This window comes from Chelonia mydas, chromosome 1 (assembly GCF_015237465.2).
Source record: "Chelonia mydas isolate rCheMyd1 chromosome 1, rCheMyd1.pri.v2, whole genome shotgun sequence".
Lineage (NCBI taxonomy): Eukaryota > Metazoa > Chordata > Testudines > Cheloniidae > Chelonia > Chelonia mydas.
Window position 1 is genome coordinate 110290952 of NC_057849.1, and position 20193 is coordinate 110311144.

The 20193-nt window shown below is 45.6% G+C and overlaps 2 protein-coding genes across 7 annotated transcripts in view; both read left to right on the plus strand.

The window, feature by feature from the left end:
• Window positions 1-9733, plus strand: part of CDC16 (cell division cycle 16) — a 63936-nt gene extending 54203 nt beyond the window's left edge. For all 5 annotated transcript variants that reach the window (XM_037897382.2, XM_037897396.2, XM_037897402.2 and 2 more), the window contains 2 exons: window positions 4829-4919; window positions 8371-9733. In XM_037897382.2, coding sequence (XP_037753310.1) covers window positions 4829-4919; window positions 8371-8636 — 357 coding nt within the window. In that variant the 3' untranslated portion in view covers window positions 8637-9733. The remainder of the gene's footprint in view (window positions 1-4828; window positions 4920-8370) is intronic.
• Window positions 9734-17476: 7743 nt separating this feature from the next.
• The window catches only part of UPF3A (UPF3A regulator of nonsense mediated mRNA decay), a 49756-nt gene continuing 47039 nt past the window's right edge, over window positions 17477-20193 (plus strand). For both annotated transcript variants that reach the window (XM_043536150.1, XM_037881271.2), the window contains exons 1-2: window positions 17477-17683; window positions 19210-19316. In XM_043536150.1, the coding sequence (XP_043392085.1) occupies window positions 17489-17683; window positions 19210-19316 (302 nt within the window). In that variant the 5' untranslated portion in view covers window positions 17477-17488. The remainder of the gene's footprint in view (window positions 17684-19209; window positions 19317-20193) is intronic.

Here is a 20193-nt window from a genome sequence, read left to right on the forward strand (position 1 = left end):
TGCAACATGAGACCATTGCTCCTTGTTCTGTCATCTGCCACCACTGAGAACAGCCGAGCTCCATCCTCTTTGGAATCCCCCTTCAGGTCGTTGAAGGCTGCTATCAAGTTCCCCCTCACTATTCTCTTCTGCAGACTAAATAACCCCAGTTCCCTCAGCCTCTCCTGATAAGTCATGTGCCCCAGCCCCTAATCATTTTTGTTGCCCTCTGCTGGACTCGCTCCAATTTGTCCACATGCTTTCTGTACTGGGGTGCCCAAAACTGGACGCAGTACTCCAGATGTGGCCTCACCAGTGCCGAATAGCGGGGAATAATCACTTCCCTTGATCTGCTGGCAGTGCTCCTTCTAATGCAGCCCAATATGCTGTTAGCCTTCTTGGCAACAAGGGCACACTGTTGACTCATATCCAGCTTCTCGTTTACTGTAATCCCCAGGTCCTTTTCTGCATAACTGCCGCTTAGCCAGTCGGTCCCCAGCCTGTAGCAGTGCGTAGGATTCTTCTGTCCTAAGTGCAGGGCTTTGCACTTGTCCTTGTTGAACCTCATCAGATTTCTTTTGGCCCAATCCTCCAATCTGTCTAGGTCACTCTGGACCCTATCCCTACCCTCCAGCATGTCTGTCTCTCCCCCCAGCTTATTGTCATCTGTGAACTTGCTGAGGGTGCAATCCATCCCATCATCCAGATCATTAATGAAGGTGTTGAACAAAACGGGCCCCAGGACCGACCCTTGGGGCATTCCGCTTGATACAAACTGCCAACTAGACATTGAGCTGTTGATCACTACCCGTTGATCCCGACGATCTAGCCAGCTTTCTCTCCACCTTATAGTCCATTCATCCAATCCATACTTTAACTTGCTGGCAAGACTGCTGTGGGAGACTGTATCAAAAGCTTTGCTAAAGTCAAGGTATATCCCATCCACCGTTTATCCACAGAGCCAGTTATCTCATCATAGAAGGCAATCAGGTTTGTCAGGCATGACTTAGAATCATAGAATATCAGGGTTGGAAGGGACCTCAGGGGGTCATCTAGTCAAACCCCCTGCTCAAAGCAGGACCAATCCCCAACTAAATCATCCCAGCCAGGGCTTTGTCAAGCCTGACCTTAAAAACTTCAAAGGAAGGAGATTCCGCCACCTCCCTAGGTAACGCATTCCAGTGTTTCACCACCCTCCTAGTGAAAATGTTTTTCCTGATATCCAACCTAAACCTCCCTCACTGCAACTTGAAACCATTACTCCTCGTTCTGTCATCTGCTACCACTGAGAGCAGTCTTGATCTATCCTCTTTGGAACTCCCTTTCAGGTAGTTGAAAGCAGCTATCATTCTTCTCTTCCGCATTCTTCTCTTCCCCTCATTCTTCTCTTCCGCAGACTAAACAATCCCAGTTCCCTCAACCTCTCCATATAAGTCATGTGTTCCAGTCCCCTAATCATTTTTGTTGCCCTCCGCTGGACATTTTCCAATTTTTGCACATCCTTCTTGTAATATGGGGCCCAAAACTGGACACAGTACTCCAGATGAGCCCTCACCAATGTCGAATAGAGGGGAACGATCACGTCCATCGATCTGCTGGCAATGCCCCTACTTATACAGCCCAAAATGCCATTGGCCTTCTTGGCAACAAGGGCACGCTGTTGACTCAAATCCAGTTTCTCGTCCACTGTAACCCCTAGGTCCTTTTCTGCAGAACTGCTGCCTAGCCATTCGGTCCCTAGTCTGTAGTGGTGCGTGGGATTCTTCCGTCCTAAATGCAGGACTCTGCACTTGTCCTTGTTGAATCTCATCAGATTTCTTTTGGCACAATCCTCCAATTTGTCTAGGTCCCTCTGTATCCTATCCCTACCCTCCAGCATATCTACCTCTCCTCCCAGTTTAGTGTCATCTGCAAACTTGCTGAGGGTGCAGTCCACGCCATCCTCCAGATCATTAGTGAAGATTTTGAATAAAACCGGCCTGAGGACCGACCCTTGGGGTACTCCACTTGATACCGGCTGCCAACTAGACATGGAGCCATTGATCACTACCCGTTGAGCCCGACAATCTAGCCAGCTTTCTATCCACCTTGTAGTCTCTTCATCCAGCCCATACTTCTTTAATTTGCTGGCAAGAATACTGTGGGAGACGGTATCAAAAGCTTTGCTAAAGACAAGGAATAACACATCGCTTTCCCCTCATCCACAGAGCCAGTTATCTCATCATAGAAGGCAGTTAGATGAGTCAGGCATGACTTGCCCTTGGTGAATCCATGCTGACTGTTCCTGATCACTTTCCTCTCCTCTAAGTGTTTCAGAATTGATTGCTTGAGGACCTGCTCCATGATTTTTCCAGGGACTGAGATGAGGCTGACTGGCCGTAGTTCCCAGGATTCTCCTCCTTCCCTTTTTTAAAGATGGGCACTACATTAGCCTTTTTCCATTCATCCAGGACCTCCCCCAATCGCCATGAGTTTTCAAAGATAATGGCCAATGGCTCTCTAATCACATCCACCAACTCCTTTAGCACTCTCAGATGCAGCGCATCCGGCCCCACGGACTTGTGCTCGTCCAGCTTTTCTAAATAGTCCCGAACCACTTTTCTCCACAGAGGGCTGGTCACCTCCTCTCCATGCTGTGCTGCCCAGTGCAGTAGTCTGGGAGCTGACCTTGTTCGTGAAAACGGAGGCAAAAAAAGCATTGAGTACTTCAGCTTTTTCCACATCCTCTGTCACTAGGTTGCTTCCCTCATTCAGTAAGGGGCCCACACCTTCCTTGACTTTCTTCTTGTTACTAACATACCTGAAGAAACCCTTCTTGTTACTCTTAACATCTCTTGCTAGCTGCAACTCCAGGTGTGATTTGGCCTTCCTGATTTCACTCCTGCATGCCTGAGCAATATTTTTATACTCCCCGGTCGTTTGTCCAATCTTCCACTTCTTGTAAGCTTCTTTTTTGTGTTTAAGATCAGCAAGGATTTCATCGTTAAGCCAAGCTGGTCGCCTGCCATATTTACTATTCTTTCTACACATCGGGATGGTTTCTTCCTGTAACCTCAATAAGGATTCTTTAAAATACAGCCAGCTCTCCTGGACTCCTTTCCCCCTCATGTTGTTCTCCCAGGGGATCTTGCCCATCGGTTCCCTGAGGGAATCAAAGTCTGCTTTTCTGAAGTCCAGGGTCCGTATTCTGCTGCTCGCCTTTCTTCTTTGTATTAGGATCCTGAACTTGACCATCTCATGGTCATTGCCTCCCAGGTTCCCATCCACTTTTGCTTCCCCTACTAATTCTTCCCTGTTTGTGAGCAGCAGGTCAAGAAGAGCTCTGGCCCTAGTTGGTTCCTCCAGCACTCGCACCAGGAAATTGTCCCCTACACTTTCCAAAAACTTCCTGGATTCTCTGTGCACCGCTGTATTGCTCTCCCAGCAGATATCAGGGTGATTGAAGTCTCCCACGAGAGCCAGGGCCTGTGATCTAGTAACTTCCATTAGTTGCCGGAAGAAAGCCTCGCCCACCTCATCCCACTGGTCCGGTGGTCTATAGCAGACTCCCACCACAACATCACCCTTGTTGCTCACACTTCTAAACTTAATCCAGAGACTCTCAGGTTTTTCTGCAGTTTCATACCGGAGCTCTGAGCAGTCATACTGCTCTCTTACATACAATGCAGCTCCCCCACCTTTTCTGCCCTGCCTGTCCTTCCTGAACAGTTTATATCCATCCATGACAGTACTCCAGTCATGTGAGTTATCCCATCAAGTCTCTGTTATTCCAATCACATCATAATTCCTTGACTGTGCCAAGTCTTCCAGTTCTCCCTCCTTGTTTCCCAGGCTTCTTGCATTTGTATATAGGCACTTGAAATAACTTGATGTTTGTCCTGCTTTCTTAGTATGAGGCAGGAGCCCTCCCCTCTCGCGCTCTCCTGCTCGTGCTTCCTCCCGGTATCCCACGTCCCCACTTACCTCAGGGCTTTGGTCTCCTTCCCCCAGTGAACCTAGTTTAAAGCCCTCCTCACTAGGTTAGCCAGCCTGCTTGCGAAGATGCTCTTCCCTCTCTTCGTTAGGTGGAGCCCGTCTCTGCCTAGCACTCCTCCTTCCTGGAAACACCATCTCATGGTCAAAGAATCCAAAGCCTTCTCTCCGACACCACCTGCGTAGCCATTCGTTGACTTCCACGATTCAACGGTCTCTACCCAGGCCTTTTCTTTCCACGGGGAGGATGGACGAGAACACCACTTGCACCTCAGACTCCTTTATCCTTCTTCCCAGAGCCACGTAGTCTGCAGTGATCCGCTCAAGGTCATTCTTGGCAGTGTCATTGGTGCCCACGTGGAAAAGCAGGAAGGGGTAGCGATCCGAGGGCTTGATGAGTCTCGGCAGTCTCTCCGTCACATGCCCTTGGTGTTGACTGTTTCTGATCACCTTCCTCTCCTCCAAGTGCTTCAAAATGGATTCCTTGAGGACCTGTTCCATGATTTTTCCAGAGACTGGGTTGAGGATGACCAGTCTGTAGTTCCCCGGATTTTCCTTCTTCCCTTTTTTAAAGATGGACATTATACTGCCTTTTTCCAATTGTCCAGGACCTCCCCCGATCACCACGAGTTTTGAAAGATAATGGCTCTGAAATCTTAACTTTTTGTCAGTTAAAGAAGCAGCAGTATTTTTTGTTCGTTTGTTGGAAGGGGAGCCTCATTTTATAGTGAAGACTGTTATGATTGAAGAACACAATCTGCAGCAGCAACTAAAGTAAACATAAAAATGAAGAGAAAAAACTGTGCGAAGTTATGATGCTATGATATTGCAAATATCTGTTTCTCCTATTGAATATTCTATACTCTCTTTTTTACAGGCCCTTGGTCTTAGGAGGGATGACACTTTTTCAGTCACCATGCTTGGACACTGCATAGAAATGTATATTGGTGATTCTGAAGCTTACATTGGTAAGTATATCATTTGTCGCTATATGTAGTAAAATTATGAATAGTAAAAAAAAAAAAAATTGTTAATGTGTATCCCATAAAAGATCCTCTAATGTTACATGAAGAAAAAGTATACTTGTGGCACCTTAGAGACTAACCAATTTATTTGAGCATAATGCATCCGATGAAGTGACCTGTAGCTCACGAAAGCTTATGCTCAAATAAATTTGTTAGTCTCTAAGGTGCCACAAGTACTCCTTTTCTTTTTGCGAATACAGACTAACATGGCTGCTACTCTGAAATCTAATGTTACATGTACAATAAAAAAACCATCAGAAAAAAAAATTGGTAGCAAGCTACTGAATCAAGAGAGAGTTCATTAAATTCAGTGGGAAGAGTCTTATGTTAAGATCAGAAAGGAAAAAATATAAATCTGGGACAAGAGTTTTTTTTACATGGAGGACATTAAAGACTATTCCATTGTGGAGGAGATGTATATTCCAATATTAACTGATTGAATCTTGGCACTGTCTGGAGAAACTAGTTATTGATACCATAAATAATGGCTTCTAGGACAGTTTATTTTAGCATCTATTTTTAATAATCATTCATAGCAATATACATGTCACCATGCAAAATGCTTGAAGACAAAGACAAAACACAGGATGATTCAGGTAAAGAGACAAGTATGGACACAGTAGAAAGGAAGGAAATCTAATGTAAAAAAGAGTTCTGGAGAGCTGGCAGTTTTTTAAAAAAACATTATTAAGGGCACAAGAGCAAACTATCCTAATGCGTAAAAAAAGATAGGAAATATGATAAAGGACCATCTTGGCTTAACCAGAAGTGCTTCTTCGAGTGCTTGTTCATGTCCATTCCAATCAGGTGTGTGCACGTGCATGGTAGCCGGAAGATTTTTCCCATAGCAGCCTCCATTGAGTTGGCATGGGCGCTCCCTGGAGTCGTGCCTTCATGGCGCTCAGTATAGAGCCCTGCCAACCCGCACCCCCTCAGTTCCTTCTTACCGCCAGTGATGGTTAGCTGGAACGTCCCATAGCCCTTGCCTAGCAAGTGCCTTTATCTCCGTTTTTTGTGTATAGTTCTCTCTAGTTAGTTGTATAGTAGCTAGTTGGGGGTTCCCCCCCCCCTTCCGACTCCCCGGAACCAGGATATGCCGCAGTCCCTGGGTTTCAAAACTTGTGAGGTCTGCGCTAAGCGCATGCCAAAGAGTGACCCCCACACTTCTTGTATAAGGTGCCTAGGGGAAGGTCACCAAAAGGACCGGTGTAAGATCTGCCGCGAGTTCTGTTCCAGAACTATTAAGTCCCACTGAACTATTAAGTCCCATTGACTGCCATTCCCCATTCCCAGCCAATGGGAGCTTTGGGGGAGATACCTGGAGGAGCGGCCGGGGCAACACACAGATCCCTGTGCCCCCCACCCAGGTCCTAGCCACTTCCCGGAGCGGCGTGGGGGCAGGGCAGGGCAGGCAGGCAGGGAGCCTGCCCTGCCCCCAGTGCGAACTGGGCCAGACCCACCCCCTGAGCCCCTCCAGCAGCCAAACCCCCTGCCCTGAGCCCCCTGCTGCACCCCACACCCCTCCTGCACCCCGATCCCCTGCTCTGAGCCCCCTGCTGCACCCCGACCCCCTGCCCTGAGCCCCCTGCCGCACCCTGCACCCCTCCTGCACCCCCTGGGGACAGGGAGGGGGCAGAGTTGGGGTGGGGATTTCAGGGAAAGAGGTGGGGCAGGGGCAGGGCCTGTTGGCATGGGGCAGGGAAGAGGTGGGGCAGGGGTAGGGCCTCAGAGAAGGGGTGGAGTGGGGGCGGGGCCGGGGCAGCGGGGGGGTGTTGGTCTGTGGTGCGGCCCTCGGGCCAAAGTACTAGTCCTCATGTGGCCCTCGTGGTCATTTGAGTTTGAGACCCTTGGTTTAGAGAATACTTTGTTCTGCCTCCGTGCAGAGGACTGGACTATGACCAATATAGGTCTCTTCAAGTCCTACATTTCTGTGATTCTGATTCCTGGAAGAAATGTGTTTAAAGGTAGAATATGGAGAAGATACAGACTGCTTTAAACTTTAGAGGTCTTTGTGATTGGAGATACAGAGGGGGATAAGGAAAGAAGACTGGAAAATGTGTTCAGACTGCTTGCTGCTTGACTGGGAAGGGACCATCTCTAAAGGATGAACAGTTAGTTCAGTATCCCTGCTCATTTAATCCTTGGACACTTCAGGCTTTCAGTAGGAGTGTCAATAATAATGGGTTTTTTTAATGTCCCGTCCACTAAGAACAGGGCTGAGGCTATCGACTTATTTCACCAAGCAGCTTTTAGGTGGTAATTTTTTCCTCATTACTGACCTGGAATCCATTTGAACTGATGATAACAGCACACCAGCTTTATAGCCACTGTCAAGTTTTTTTTGTAAATATCAAGACAGAGGAGAGTTCTTGGTTGAAAATTACTATAGTGTAATTGTGTGAAGACAGCAAAGAGCAAAGAATAAAAAAAAGGAAAAATACATGTCTTTTTATTAGCAAAACAGTGACTGTTTCTTTAAATAAAAATTGCTTGTCACAGCTTAAAGATTAAGGCGGTGGGGAATGATCAATATTTAAGAGCAATATTATCTGTAGGAGTTGCTCACAAATGATACATAAGATAAGTTTATGTAGGGAATCTCTGGCTAACATGTCTTTGTGGTAGTGAATGAATATCACACTTGTCCCCTGTAGAAGCAGGAGGGATACATAAACCTGCGCCCTCCAAAATCAATACTTTAAAAAACAGGAAGGTGATCCCACATGAGGTAATGAAGCCCCCCCATTATGCCAAAGTTTGAGATGTTTATGCAGTACGGAAGTAGTTTTTCACACACAGCTTTCTAATTACACACACTTTTCTGTTTCACTGAACTTGTTCATTTCTCCATGGTGAATAATAGAGTTAGTATACCGTGAAGCATGTTAATGAGGCTGAAGCCAATTAGGAAGTAACGTCTGTGTTGTCACTCCAACAAATTGGTTTGGCAGTGTGAAAAGCAGTTGGAAATGCATTTCCTCTAAATGTTAGGGCTTATTGCACATATAGTCAGTTGATACATTCTGATGTACTAGACAGTTATTTGACTAAAGGATACAAGTTTGTAATAATTGAGCTATATATGGGTAAAACTGACTTAAACTAATTTCTGTCCAGTCACTTAACAGAAAGAGGTCTTCTAGGAAAAGTGAAGCTGAATTGTACTCAATATATTGGGATACCTTGGGTCTTTTTAAGACAGGAGATTGTCTACTATTGGTGGCTTCTTGCACTGGTTCTAGTGCACAAAGCATAAAGTTTATGGACTTTCTCATCAGTGGTCTGTGGATGTATAAGTGGCATGATTATTTGCTGGTAAACTAAATATTTTATGAGATGTGAAATCTTGGGAATGTTCACTTGGACAGTAATTAATAACTTTGTTTATTTCTAGGAACAGAAATTAAGGACAAATTAAGATGTTATGACTTTGATGTACACACTATGAAGACATTAAAGAACATTATTTCACCTCCCTGGGATTTCAGGGAATTTGATATAGAAAGACAAACGCTGGATGAAAGTGGTATTGTGACACTGGAAACATCAAATCAAAGGAAAACTACAGATACTACTCGTCCATTAGAAGAAACCTTTGAAATTGAAATGAATGAAAGTGATATGATGTTAGAAACGTCCATGTCAGACCATAGTTCATGACTAACACTGGTATAGATCTCATTTTGTAAAAGTGTAAAACATTTGGATTTAGCTTTTTTGTTCCTTTGTCATGCATTCAGGAATTTGCTATTTTTATACAAATCCCAACTACTTCTCTACACTTAACACCAGAGAAGTAATCTTAAGACTGTTAAAAAATATTCATTTCCAACAGACTATTTCCAATTTTATTGTTTCTACAAAATAATCTTACATAATGGAATAAAAGGTGAAATTCATATATTATGTTTTTAAAACTGGTTACTGTACCCTGTGACTGCTCTTAAGACTGTGAAACTTTAAAAATATGTCCTGAAAATGAAAGTGTACAATATTCATCAAATTGAGTAGCCAACGGCTACTATATAATTATTGTGGCTTCTAAGTTTTCAACCTGTCTGTGGGGAACACTCTGTCATAAGCCAAAAATAACTAGGGTTTTGTTGCTAATATAATATTTTATACTTTTAAGACCGGAATAGTTTCAAAAATATCCATTATTTTGTTCAGCCTGTACATGCATTTGTGGAGAGCAATTTTTTTATCAGCTTGAATCTAATTTGCTATATATTAAATTGATGTCAAAGCTTTTTAAGCATGGGTAGTGGATATTATGGGTTCTGTTTTGTCCTATTTTTGATAATCGTTTCATCTTGTCATCTGTACTGAACTACTGGAAGATAGATGTAAGCAGAACTGCTTTGGGAAAGCTGATCAGGCAACAAATGTGAATGGCACAAATATTCAGAGTATCATAAATATTTTAATAGATACATCTGATACAGTTTTCTGAAATCAGTGACATGCTTGAGCTATTATTTTCAGAAGTTAGCTTGATTATAAGCAAGGCAGAATGTGCTGATTATAAGGCTGTAGAAATTCTCTTTACATTTCACTTGGTTATTTTGTCAAGATAAAGATATAACTGAATAGTGTGTGTACAGTACTTAAAAAATCTCTGTGGTATTTTATTTTTGAATCTGCTCTGTGCATCACTATTTACAATTAACAACCTTGTGTTTTATGAACAGAAATAATTTCTCCATCCAATAAACTAAGTAGGGCCGTTCTGTGCTCCTGCTTAAAATGAATACTAACCATGTTTTGTATAAACTTCTCCCCTCTCTTCTTCCTCATCCTTACTTGCCTTAAAATTTGTGAATATTGGGGAGGGGGAGGTTTAAGTTTAAGTAGTTTAATTCAGGATACTTTAATTTTAACTTATCTGTGTTTTGTTAATTAAGTTCAGCAACCTTGGCTCACTTTTAACAGTTTTTTTGTGTTTGATAATGTATAGAACTGAAAATCCTCATGAAGAAGAAAAATAGTGTAGCAGTCCAGTTGTTTTGAGTACTTCAAAGCTCAGGAACCAGCAAATATATGTTACATGTTGTTTTTCCTGAGATAGAAAGGTGATTAATTCACTTTTTAGACATCAGAATCAAGTAATAGGCCTAAAATTTAATCTATCAATTATAAATCTGGTTAACAAGCCACCTTAAATATTATGTTGGAATAAAGTCAATCATTTCTGACAGTGCTTTTAGGGAAAAAAAACAATAAAACTACCCGACATATCATTTGTTTCATAGTTATCAAAGAAAGATGTGCAGAAAGCCCCCAAAAGGAACAAACACTGGAAGACTATAGAATTAGTGCTATTAGTTAAATGCTATATATTGGGACATATATTACTTGATCTTTCCACAGCACTTTGAAAAGTTGAGGATATTGATAGATACCTCCTTGGTAAAGATCTCTGAGATCTATAGGTGAAAAACACTCATCACATATGCTAGATATTTTCACATCCCTGTGCAATAGATAGGCATTTTCTTTTGGTTTTTGGACCTTTTCTCTGTGGGGAGCTTTAGGTTTTTCTCTTCTTTCCATTGTGCTGTTGCTTCTGAAGAGAACATAATTCTTTTATCTCTTTAAAAACTAAACTTTGAGAGATGCAATTTTCCCTCATGCTGTTTTCTTAGGGTGTGTCCTCACTGCAAAATGAAAGTGTGATTGTAGCATGATAGGCATACCCATGCTAGCTTTTTTAGCTAGCGCTGGTAACAATAAACTGGTGAAGATGTGGTGGCACAAGCTTGTATTTGGGCTGTCCAACAGAGTATAGCCAATAATTGTAATTGGGGCAAACTCCCACTCTCAGCAAGGACTGAATCTGGTCAGTCCAGTTGGACAAGGGATGTGGGACGGGAATCCTCTGCATCTGATACCCTCTGAAACTCCTTCCAGAGCATCTTCCTCTCAGAGGGGGGTGCTCATATCCTTAGTGCTCCTCTACTGCAGTTTAAGGGAGGTACAGATTGTTCTTTGGATTGCATAGGCAGGTTCTATGAATCCTGGCTGTCATGAGGGGAGAATTCCAGAAGTTTGCATGAAATTGGGCTAGGAAATTGGCCTAAAAATGCGTTGAAGTGGGGTACCCAGTGTTAAAAAAAACAAAAAAAAAACACTTCTTAGAGCCCCTGCTCAGTGGGAATTGGACATGGAAACCACACAGCTGGGGCACCGTATAGAAAAAATAAAGGTCAGACACCAGGAGAGCCTGTTGTAGGAAAGGTTACTAGCTCCTATTTCTTTGGTACCTAGGAACTGTGTAACACCTGATCAGTTCAGACAGACAGGAAGCTCCTGTTGGTTGGGCATTCTCAAGAAGAGGTCCCTAAGGTCTGGATCTTGCTTTCCCGCAACAAACACATTGGCTCAAACTAGTCAGAATCTTTTCATCTTCAAGATGTGCTTCAAGGCCTATCTATTCTACTAGACTCTTGAGAAGGAGGGTTTTTTTGGGGGGAGGGGAGGGGAGTGGTTGGGAGGGGTGAGGAAAGAAAGGGGGATTTTGTGTGTAGTTAATTTTATTCTGCTGAATGGGTGAGGAGGTTGAAAAGTCTTGTGAAGGTTTTTAATGTACATGTGCCTAGGGCAATGGATAGGCACATTATATATAGATTTTTTTTTAAAATCGATTTTTGAGCTTTTTCTTAGGCGGAGTTCTTAAGTCAGAAATGGAGAGTTCATAGTCTCATGTTCACATACATACTTTTAAAAGTGTTTTGTAAAGGAGGCTGCAGTTGAATGTTCAGTTCCTCTCCTATTTTAACTTAACTGTCAGCTGAGTTACGGCTGTTCTACAGCTGCAGGCTGACGTTTCTTCCCAACCGTTTTTTTTTCCTCTCCAAAATAGCAAGAGCATTTTATATCCAAGCAGAAGAGGCTGTCTTCTCAACGAGAATCTGGGGGACCTGGCTCTGCCAGAAGAGCTGTTGCGGCTGTCATCATCTGTCAATTTGTCTGTGCAGAAACAGAGGTTGGAAATACTTGGTTAAAAGTATTTTACCATTTTCCCTAGGAATCTTATTTTTGTGCAATAAATTAGTCATTTTAGAATATGTTATCATAGGTGACTTCTCTATCCCATGTATTGCACTTTGGATACTATATATCTTGGTGTGTTTGTTAACCGAGTTGGTAATAGTTGCTGAAGTACAGATTATGCAAAGTAAAGCCACATTCCAAAAATAGTTAAAATGAATAAATCATTTGTAAGGATTTTTTTAAAAATTTGAAATACAGCTGCTATAAAGATTCAGAACTGACTCCTACTAAGTTTTTTTGTTTGTTTGTTTCTTTTGGTTTGTTTTTTTAAGGAAAAAACAAACATCACCATCTATACACACCATCAATATTCACAACCCCCATTAACCTCGCCCCCCCCCCACCCCTCTCCAGTATTGTACACACTCACCTCTCATGATTAGACACATTCTCTTCCTTATTCAGACACATACGCAGCCACTGTCCCCTAATCGTCTCCCCTGCAACCTAACATGCATAAGCAATCTGTGTTTTGTTTTTCTGGGTAAAGAAGACATAAGTGATAAATGTACAGGGATATTATTTTTCTGTTGCTTGCAAGAAACTGAAAAGCAACATTCAAAGGTAAGTTTGATATTTTGGGATGGTTACAGGGTAGTCCTGGAAGAAGATATATTTGTATTTTGGTTAGGGTTTTTTTGTTTTGTGTGTAAACTTTCCTGTTAACAGCTTATTCTCATAAACAGTTTGCGACAAAAAGTGTATAGACTGCATTCTGCTGTCAGCCCACCAATCATATGCCTGGTACTGCTTTCTTCATAATCCTCCACTTTGGTGCCAGCTCCACCTTTTTCATGGTACCAGCAGCTAGGAAGCTGACCATGCTTCCTCTGCTGCTGCATTCCCAGCATAGATCCTGGTCATGATCTCCAAGAGCCCCCCCATGCCCACCCTCAGTACTTCACTGCCTTGGTTTTCAGACTATTCCATTTCATCAGAATCTGAGGTGGGTCCTTGAGTCTCACTATCGAGAGTCCAGGGCTTCCTCCAGGTCCCATTCTCCTACTTACAGATGGAGATTTGAGAAGCGTAGAGCCAGGGACTGGGACATTCGGGCCAGGCACAACTGGGGCCTGGTGTCATTCCAGCTTTGTTGTTGACCATACTGGATGGCCTGGCGGATGCTCCAGCATCCAGATCAAAATTGCCACACTCTCACAGGAGCCGATTCCATAGGAGAGAGCTTTTGGCTGTTGGTACTGAGGCCTGTGACAGTTGGTACCAATCAACCTATGGACTCTGTATTACTGGACTTCTCCCTATGTCAGAGCAACAGTCTATCCCAGTACTGCAGGACTAACCTTGGGAGGTTTCTCCCTTGTTTTCCCTTAATGCATCATCCTAACGACCAGATAAGACTTTAGTACCAGAGGCATCCTTTCTGGTATCAGATGATTTTAGGGTATACCAAGAGCTACTCAGAAAATTGGCTGCTTTTGTTCATATACAAGTAGAGCTAGTGGAGGAGAATACCCATAAAGTGATGTTTTGTACTTGGCTACAGCAGGAAATAACTCGTCCCATAAATGAGGCCCCTCACGCAGCCTACCTGTGGCAAGCCCCTTCCTCCATTCCCCCTGTGGCCAAATGAACAGAATGTGATCACCAGATTCTGCCTCAGGGGTTTGAGCAGTATTTATTTACTTGCTATGCTGGGCTCACTAGTAGTGGCCATGGAGAAAGAGAAGAGTAGTCAAGACTGGGCAACAGCGACCCCCAAGGAAAAAGATCCAAAAAAGCTTGATCTCTTTGGGAGAAAGATTAATTCTGTGGTGTGTTTACAGCTCTGCATTGCCTAAATGTGATTATAATAACTGGAAGGCAATCTCTCAGTTTGCAAATAAATTGCTGGAAAGGATTAGGGAGCAGTTTCAGTCCTTTGTTGTGGAAGGTTGTCTGATCATCAATCAGCTCTGCAGTCTTCCTTGGATGTGGCGAATTATGCTGCTGCGGCTATGGCTACAGAAGTGGCTATGTACCATTCATCCTGCAAAATGCCCAATTGTAACACCATAGAAAATTCTGCAATGACTGCAAGTTACCATGGTGACTTACTGATGTCAATGTTAACAAAGATAAGGGGAACTAAGAAAATAGCCTATGAAAAGCAGGGTACCCCAACAGTTATAGGATATGGAAATCCAGATAAGGGAAATGGGAAGTTTGCAGTATAGCCTGGGATATTTTGTGTCATATTTTCACAATCATCATCAATTAACACCGCTTTGATGATAATCTTGCAGTTTTACTAGTTACCCTGGACCAACCAGTCATGTCAGCTTCTTTCAGCCTTCTTCTAAAGCCTGATATGGCTAAGATGAAATTTGACAGGCCTCAGGCCTCTAGGCCTTACCTTTATAGCCTTATCTTACTTATCTACCTAACACACACTTACCAATAATATATGCTTATCAAGCCGATACCCCATCCTATCTATTCCCACACTTGTACCTACAATTTAAATCTGTTAATCCCCCCATTGATTACTTATGAATTAACCACAATATAGAACAATTAAATTATTAAATAAGGTGATTAGGTTGTAACCTTTATGCACATGGGTTATAGGTGTGAGTGTAACATAGAATAAAATGTGTTCCCCAGCATAAATAGGGAGGGAGAATCCATCAGGAAATCCTCCACAGATGACCACCTGTTGAGAGATCCACCAACTCTATGGTGCCCTTCGGGGTGTGAGTATGAAAACATTGATGCTGTGGCTTCTCTGATTGGCTCAGACTTGCTATTGAAGTCAGAAGGAGGCATAGGAAGTTGTCCAAGCAACTAGGTGAATGCCTGGCTGGCTGCTACACTGGATTCTGCCTTCTTGCCCGTTTCCTGAGCACTACCTTGTCCCCGGTACCTGTTTCTTCTTTGAGTGTTTGTTCATTTCAGTTCCAATCAGGTATGTGTGTGTGCGTGCATGCGCATGGCAGCCGGAAGATTTTTCCCCTAGAAGTATCCTTTGGGTCAGTCCAGGCACCCTATAGAGTGGCGCGTCCACGGCGCTCAATATAGGGCCCTATAGATCCACCACCCCTTCAGTTCCTTCTTACCACCAGTGACGGTTAGCTGGAACTTCCCCTTGATCTTGTCATGACCCGCACATTTGGCAGTCTGTATTTAGTTATTCATTATGTTTTGTAGTTAGTGTTAAGTACTTAAGAACTACCTTTAAGTACCTACTGTGTCCTTTGTGGGGCTTTCCCCTCCAGCGCTATCCCGGCGCTGGGGCATGCAGCTGTCTCCAGGCTTCAAAACCTGTGAAGTCTGCAGCAAGTGAATACCCAGAAGCAATCCTCACACTTCATGTTTCAAGAGTTTGCAGGAGAGTCATCCAGAGGATTGCTGTAGGATCTGCAGGGGGTTTCGCCCCAGGATGTTAAAAAATAGGAATCAGTGCCTGAAGATCCCACTAACGGAAGCTGCACTCTGCCCCCAATCTGACCCCGGGTCGGCAGACCCTGCACTGAGTACCTCCTCCTCGGTACAAAGTGCCCCAGCACCGTTGGCATGGGGATTGGTGCCAAGTAGATAAGAACTCGGCACCGTCCCAGCTCCACTTGTGGCTTACATGCTGCAGGTGGGCGCTGGTCTCAATCGGCAGTGCCACAGAAGAGGAGGCCAGAGAGGGTTTGTTCTCCCCCGGATAGGCCCAAGGAGCTCGCCATTTTGAGACCCAAGTTGGACTATGGTAATTTGGCCCCACTGCCAGTGACAGTCGCATTGACTCCTGCCGTCGTGGAACAGTGGTCGAGTTCAGACCCTTCTCGATCGTCAAGCGGAGAGCTACACCTCCTGTTGACCCCAGAGGCGTTCAAGGCAGCCCAGGACCTGCTCCATCTCACAGCACCATTCTCCCTGCCTAGACGGGATAGGTCGCCGGCACCAGTTGCTCCCCTGGCACGGTCAAGGGGAAAGCCCACAATGATGTCCCAGTGGTCTCCATCCTCGGTGCACTACTCCCTGGCACCAGAACAGAGTCAGCAGCCTCATCAGTCCCCAAGACCTCAGCGCAGACTGTTGGCGCCGCGAAGTAACGCTTTTCCGTGGTCCTCCTTTTCGGAGACCTCGGAGTCGGACTCCTATTGATCTCATAGGAGCAGAAGTAGATGGTCTAGGTCATCATGAGCCTGGCACCCTTACCTGGCACTGTTGCCCATGCAGTGGCAGCCCATGGCACAGTGGCCCCTTTTCACCAAGGCCAAGGGCAGAGCGAAGGACCGCATTCCAGGGTGGTGACCAAGGCCATTTTCATACCTCCCCCGGCACTGTAGGCATCAGCAGGATTGGGGGTAGCTCCATCACTCCCTTATGTCACCATCCCAATCCCTGCGACACTGGCGCCGTCTACACCGGCCCCAGCAGTATTAGCACTGATGACCTCGGCACTGACAGCCGTTGCACCAACAGCCTCAGCACCAGTATATAGTCCTGGCACTAAGGGGCATGGCCCCGTCCACATCGGCATCAGCCCAGGAACCCCTAGCACCGTGGGACCCCTTGGGCGCAGAGGGAATAGAGCAGCCACTCCTTACAGGGGGTCTCTGCCTCTCCATATGAGGCCCTGGCAGGCACCTCGGTAGCCCTAGCCCTGGAGCACAAAAGGGTTCTGCAGCAATTGCTGAGGAGGGTTGCCTAGGGCCTGGGCATTCAGGCGGAGGAGGTAGTGGAGGACGCAGATCCAATGGTGAATATCCTTGTGCCCTCTGGACCAGCATGTATTGCCCTATCCCTCATAAAGACCATTGTTGACACCACAAAAACCTCGTGGTAGACCCCAGCTTTGTTGCCCCCTACGGCTAAGCTATTTTGTGCCATCTAGGGGCTACGAGCACCTATATACCCATCGTCCACCGGATTCCCTGCCCATGGACGTTGCTAACCAACGCGAATGCCAGGGCTACCAACAGGTTTCAGAGTAGCAGCCGTGTCAGTCTGTAGTCGCAAAAAGAAAAGGAGTACTTGTGGTACCTTAGAGACTAACCAATTTATTTGAGCATAAGCTTTCGTGAGCTACAGCTCACTTCATGGGATGCTTATGCTCAAATAAATTGGTTAGTCTCTCAGGTGCCACAGGGCTACCAACGTCCCTCCCCAAAGAATCAGGAGGCGAAACGACTCGACCTTCCCAGGAGAAAGGTTTATTCCAGAGGCAGCTCGCAGCTCCCCATTTCCCAGCAGCAGGCCATGGGCAGCAGGTACTGCTCTAATAGGTGCGGGGCAATTGTCAAAGTGGCAGCGTGCAGCAGCGCTTCGCTTCGCGCCACGCCCGGTGCACACGGGAGAAGCACGCGGCCCTGCTCCAGCGGGCGGCGGCCCCTCGCTCTGGTTGCGCCCCCCTCTCCCCCCTCCCACCGCCGCCCGGCTGAAATCTCGCGAGATTCTACTCTGCACCTGGTGGGCGCGGGGGTGAGGTCTCGCGAGGTGTCGCTGCGCCGGGCGGCGGCGGCGGTTGCATGAGGTCGGAGCGCGAGGCCGGGCCGGGGCTGGCGCGCGGGGGCGGCCGGGAGAAGCGGCCCATGGAGACCCCGCTCCGGCGGGAGTCCCCGCGCCGGGAGCCCGAGACCCCCCCGCCGCCCCCGGGGCCGCCCCCGCCGCCTCACCCGGCGCTGGGCAGGCAGCGGGAGGAGAAGAGAGCGGCGCTGAGCAAGGTGAGCGGCCGGCGCGTCAGCACCAGGGACAGCGCGCGGCGGGGCGGGGCGGGAGATTTGGAGGGGAGGGGTAGACGTGAATGGCGGGGGGGTGGGGTGGGGGTTGGGGAGGGAGGATTTGCCTGGGGGAGGGGGGATGCGGAGGGGTGGGGGGTTGCCTCGGGGGCGGGGGCATTTCCCTATGGGGAGCGGGGACTTGCCCGGGTGGGGAGGAATGAGGGGGGTTTGCGTGGGGTAGGAGAGGCGGGAAGGGGCGGGGTCAGGGATGACAGGGATTTGGGGCGGTGCAGTGGGACCACTGTGGTAGTGCACTTTATTGAATGGTTAATCGGCAGAGGTTCTCGGACGTCTTGTGAGACTCTACCCGCAATGGGGGGTGGGGGGGGGAGTAGGTTTTATATCCCAAAGGTTTAGCATAGTGTTTAGCAGGCAGGATGGTTTGTGGTTGGAGCAGGCTCGGTGCCTCAGTTTGCCCATCTGCAAAACAAGAATCATAGACTCATAGAATATCAAGGTTGGAAGGGACCTCAGGAGATCATCTAGTCAAATCCCCTGCTCAAAGCAGAACCAATCCCCAATTTTTGCCCCAGATCCCTAAATGGCCCCCTCAAGGACTGAACTCACAACCATGGATTTAGCAGGCCAATGCTTAAACCGCTGAGAATAAGAATGTTGATCCACTTTTGTAAAATGATTTTGAGTTACAAGAAATATCACTGCAAATCTGCTTGCCTAGTCACAGTTTGTGAGTTAAAAATCAAGGATGACAAATGCTGTGGCAGAGGAGTGGGGAATTTCCCAGGGGAAGGAGTCCCTGCAAAGCACCACAACATCAACTTTGCTATTTTTTTTTTTTATAAAACATCTTTCATCTAAGCACTTTACAAGCAATTCTCACAAAATTCCTTACAAATTGGGAAACTGCTGCACGGAAAGGCTGTGTGACTTGCTTAAAGTGAGACAGTGAGTGAGAGCTGGGAACAGAACACACGAATCCTGACCTCTCATTTCCCTGCTTTACACATTTGACAGCACTCCATCCATATGTTTTTCATGCAAATTGTGACCCTAACTGTTTTATGGAATTAAATGGCACAAGACAGTAGGTCACATATAGTATGTATTATTCTTGCAACAAAAGTGTTTTGACAAAGTTACTTCATGTTAAATCATTTTATACAGAGAGAATGTAGTATTTTGTATATTTAGTAATTAATTTGATTTTGCATAATTTGTTAATATCTTTTATACTCAGCTCAACTATAGTTGCTTCTAAACTCTCTGTTAAAATATTTCAGTTGTCCTACAATTATATTACATGTGTTAGCTATCATTCCCTCATCTGTATGTGACAGAAACTGCATCCCAGTGCAGGAGTATACGGTAAGACTGGATCCTATTGAAATTCGAAGTTCTAGGGAGAGTTTTCAGAAAGATGCAATGTAGTTTGTTTACTATTTTGACAATATTTAAATATTTAGATTAGTACTAAATGAGTCTTCACTTTTAACTATGTTACTTTACAGATAGTTATTCGCCGGCTTCCTCCTAGTCTAACCAAGGAGCAACTGGAAGAGCAGCTACATCCGCTACCTGCCCATGATTATTTTGAATTTTGCACTGCTGATCCCAGGTGAGGAGGAGCTGTTTATCAACATTAAGAAGGAAAGAGGTACTTTCAATGGGTTTGTAAGCAACCTATCTCACTAAAGGCTTGTCTACACTTACCAGGGGATAGATAGATGTGCGGCGATAGATGCATTGGCGGTTGATTTAGCGGGTCTAGTGAAGACCCACTAAATCAATCACAGATCGTTCTCCCATCGACTCCTGTACTGCACCGGATCGAGAAGAGTAAGGGGAGTCTATGGGAGAGTGTCTCCCATCGACATTGCATAGTATGGATCCCGCGGTAGGTAGATCTAAGCTACGTTAACTTGAGTTACGCTATTCCCGTAACTCAAATTGCATAGCTTAGATTGACTTTTCCCTGTAGTGTAGACAAGAACTCAGGTACCCTGGGCATAGTTACATAACAAATTTATATTCTGCGTCTATGAAGCCTTTATTTTTTTGTTTTAGTTAGGTAGGTAGGTAGTGTTTATATATATATAGAGAGAGAGAGGTAAAATAACTGCTTTGCTCCTCCTTGAGATTCCCCTGCTTATGCCTCCCAGGACTGCATTCGCTCTTTTGGCCAGTGTCACACTGGGAGCTCATGTTCAGTTGATTAACCACCATGACCCAAAATCTTTTTCAGAGTCATTGCTTCCCAAGATAGAGTCCCCCATCCTGTATGGTCTACATCAGGGGTCTGAAAGTCCCGGCCCGGGGGCCATCTGTGGCCCGAGAACCTCCCCACTGCGGCCCGTGGAAACTTTTTAAAAAGTTCTTTCATCCGGCCCTCATCGCTGTTGGCTGGGGTGGAGCGGGGCGGAAGGGGAGCAGGCAGGACAGAGTCACATGCCCCTCCCCCTAATGTTGCTCCATCCTGCTGCTCCTGGGACCCT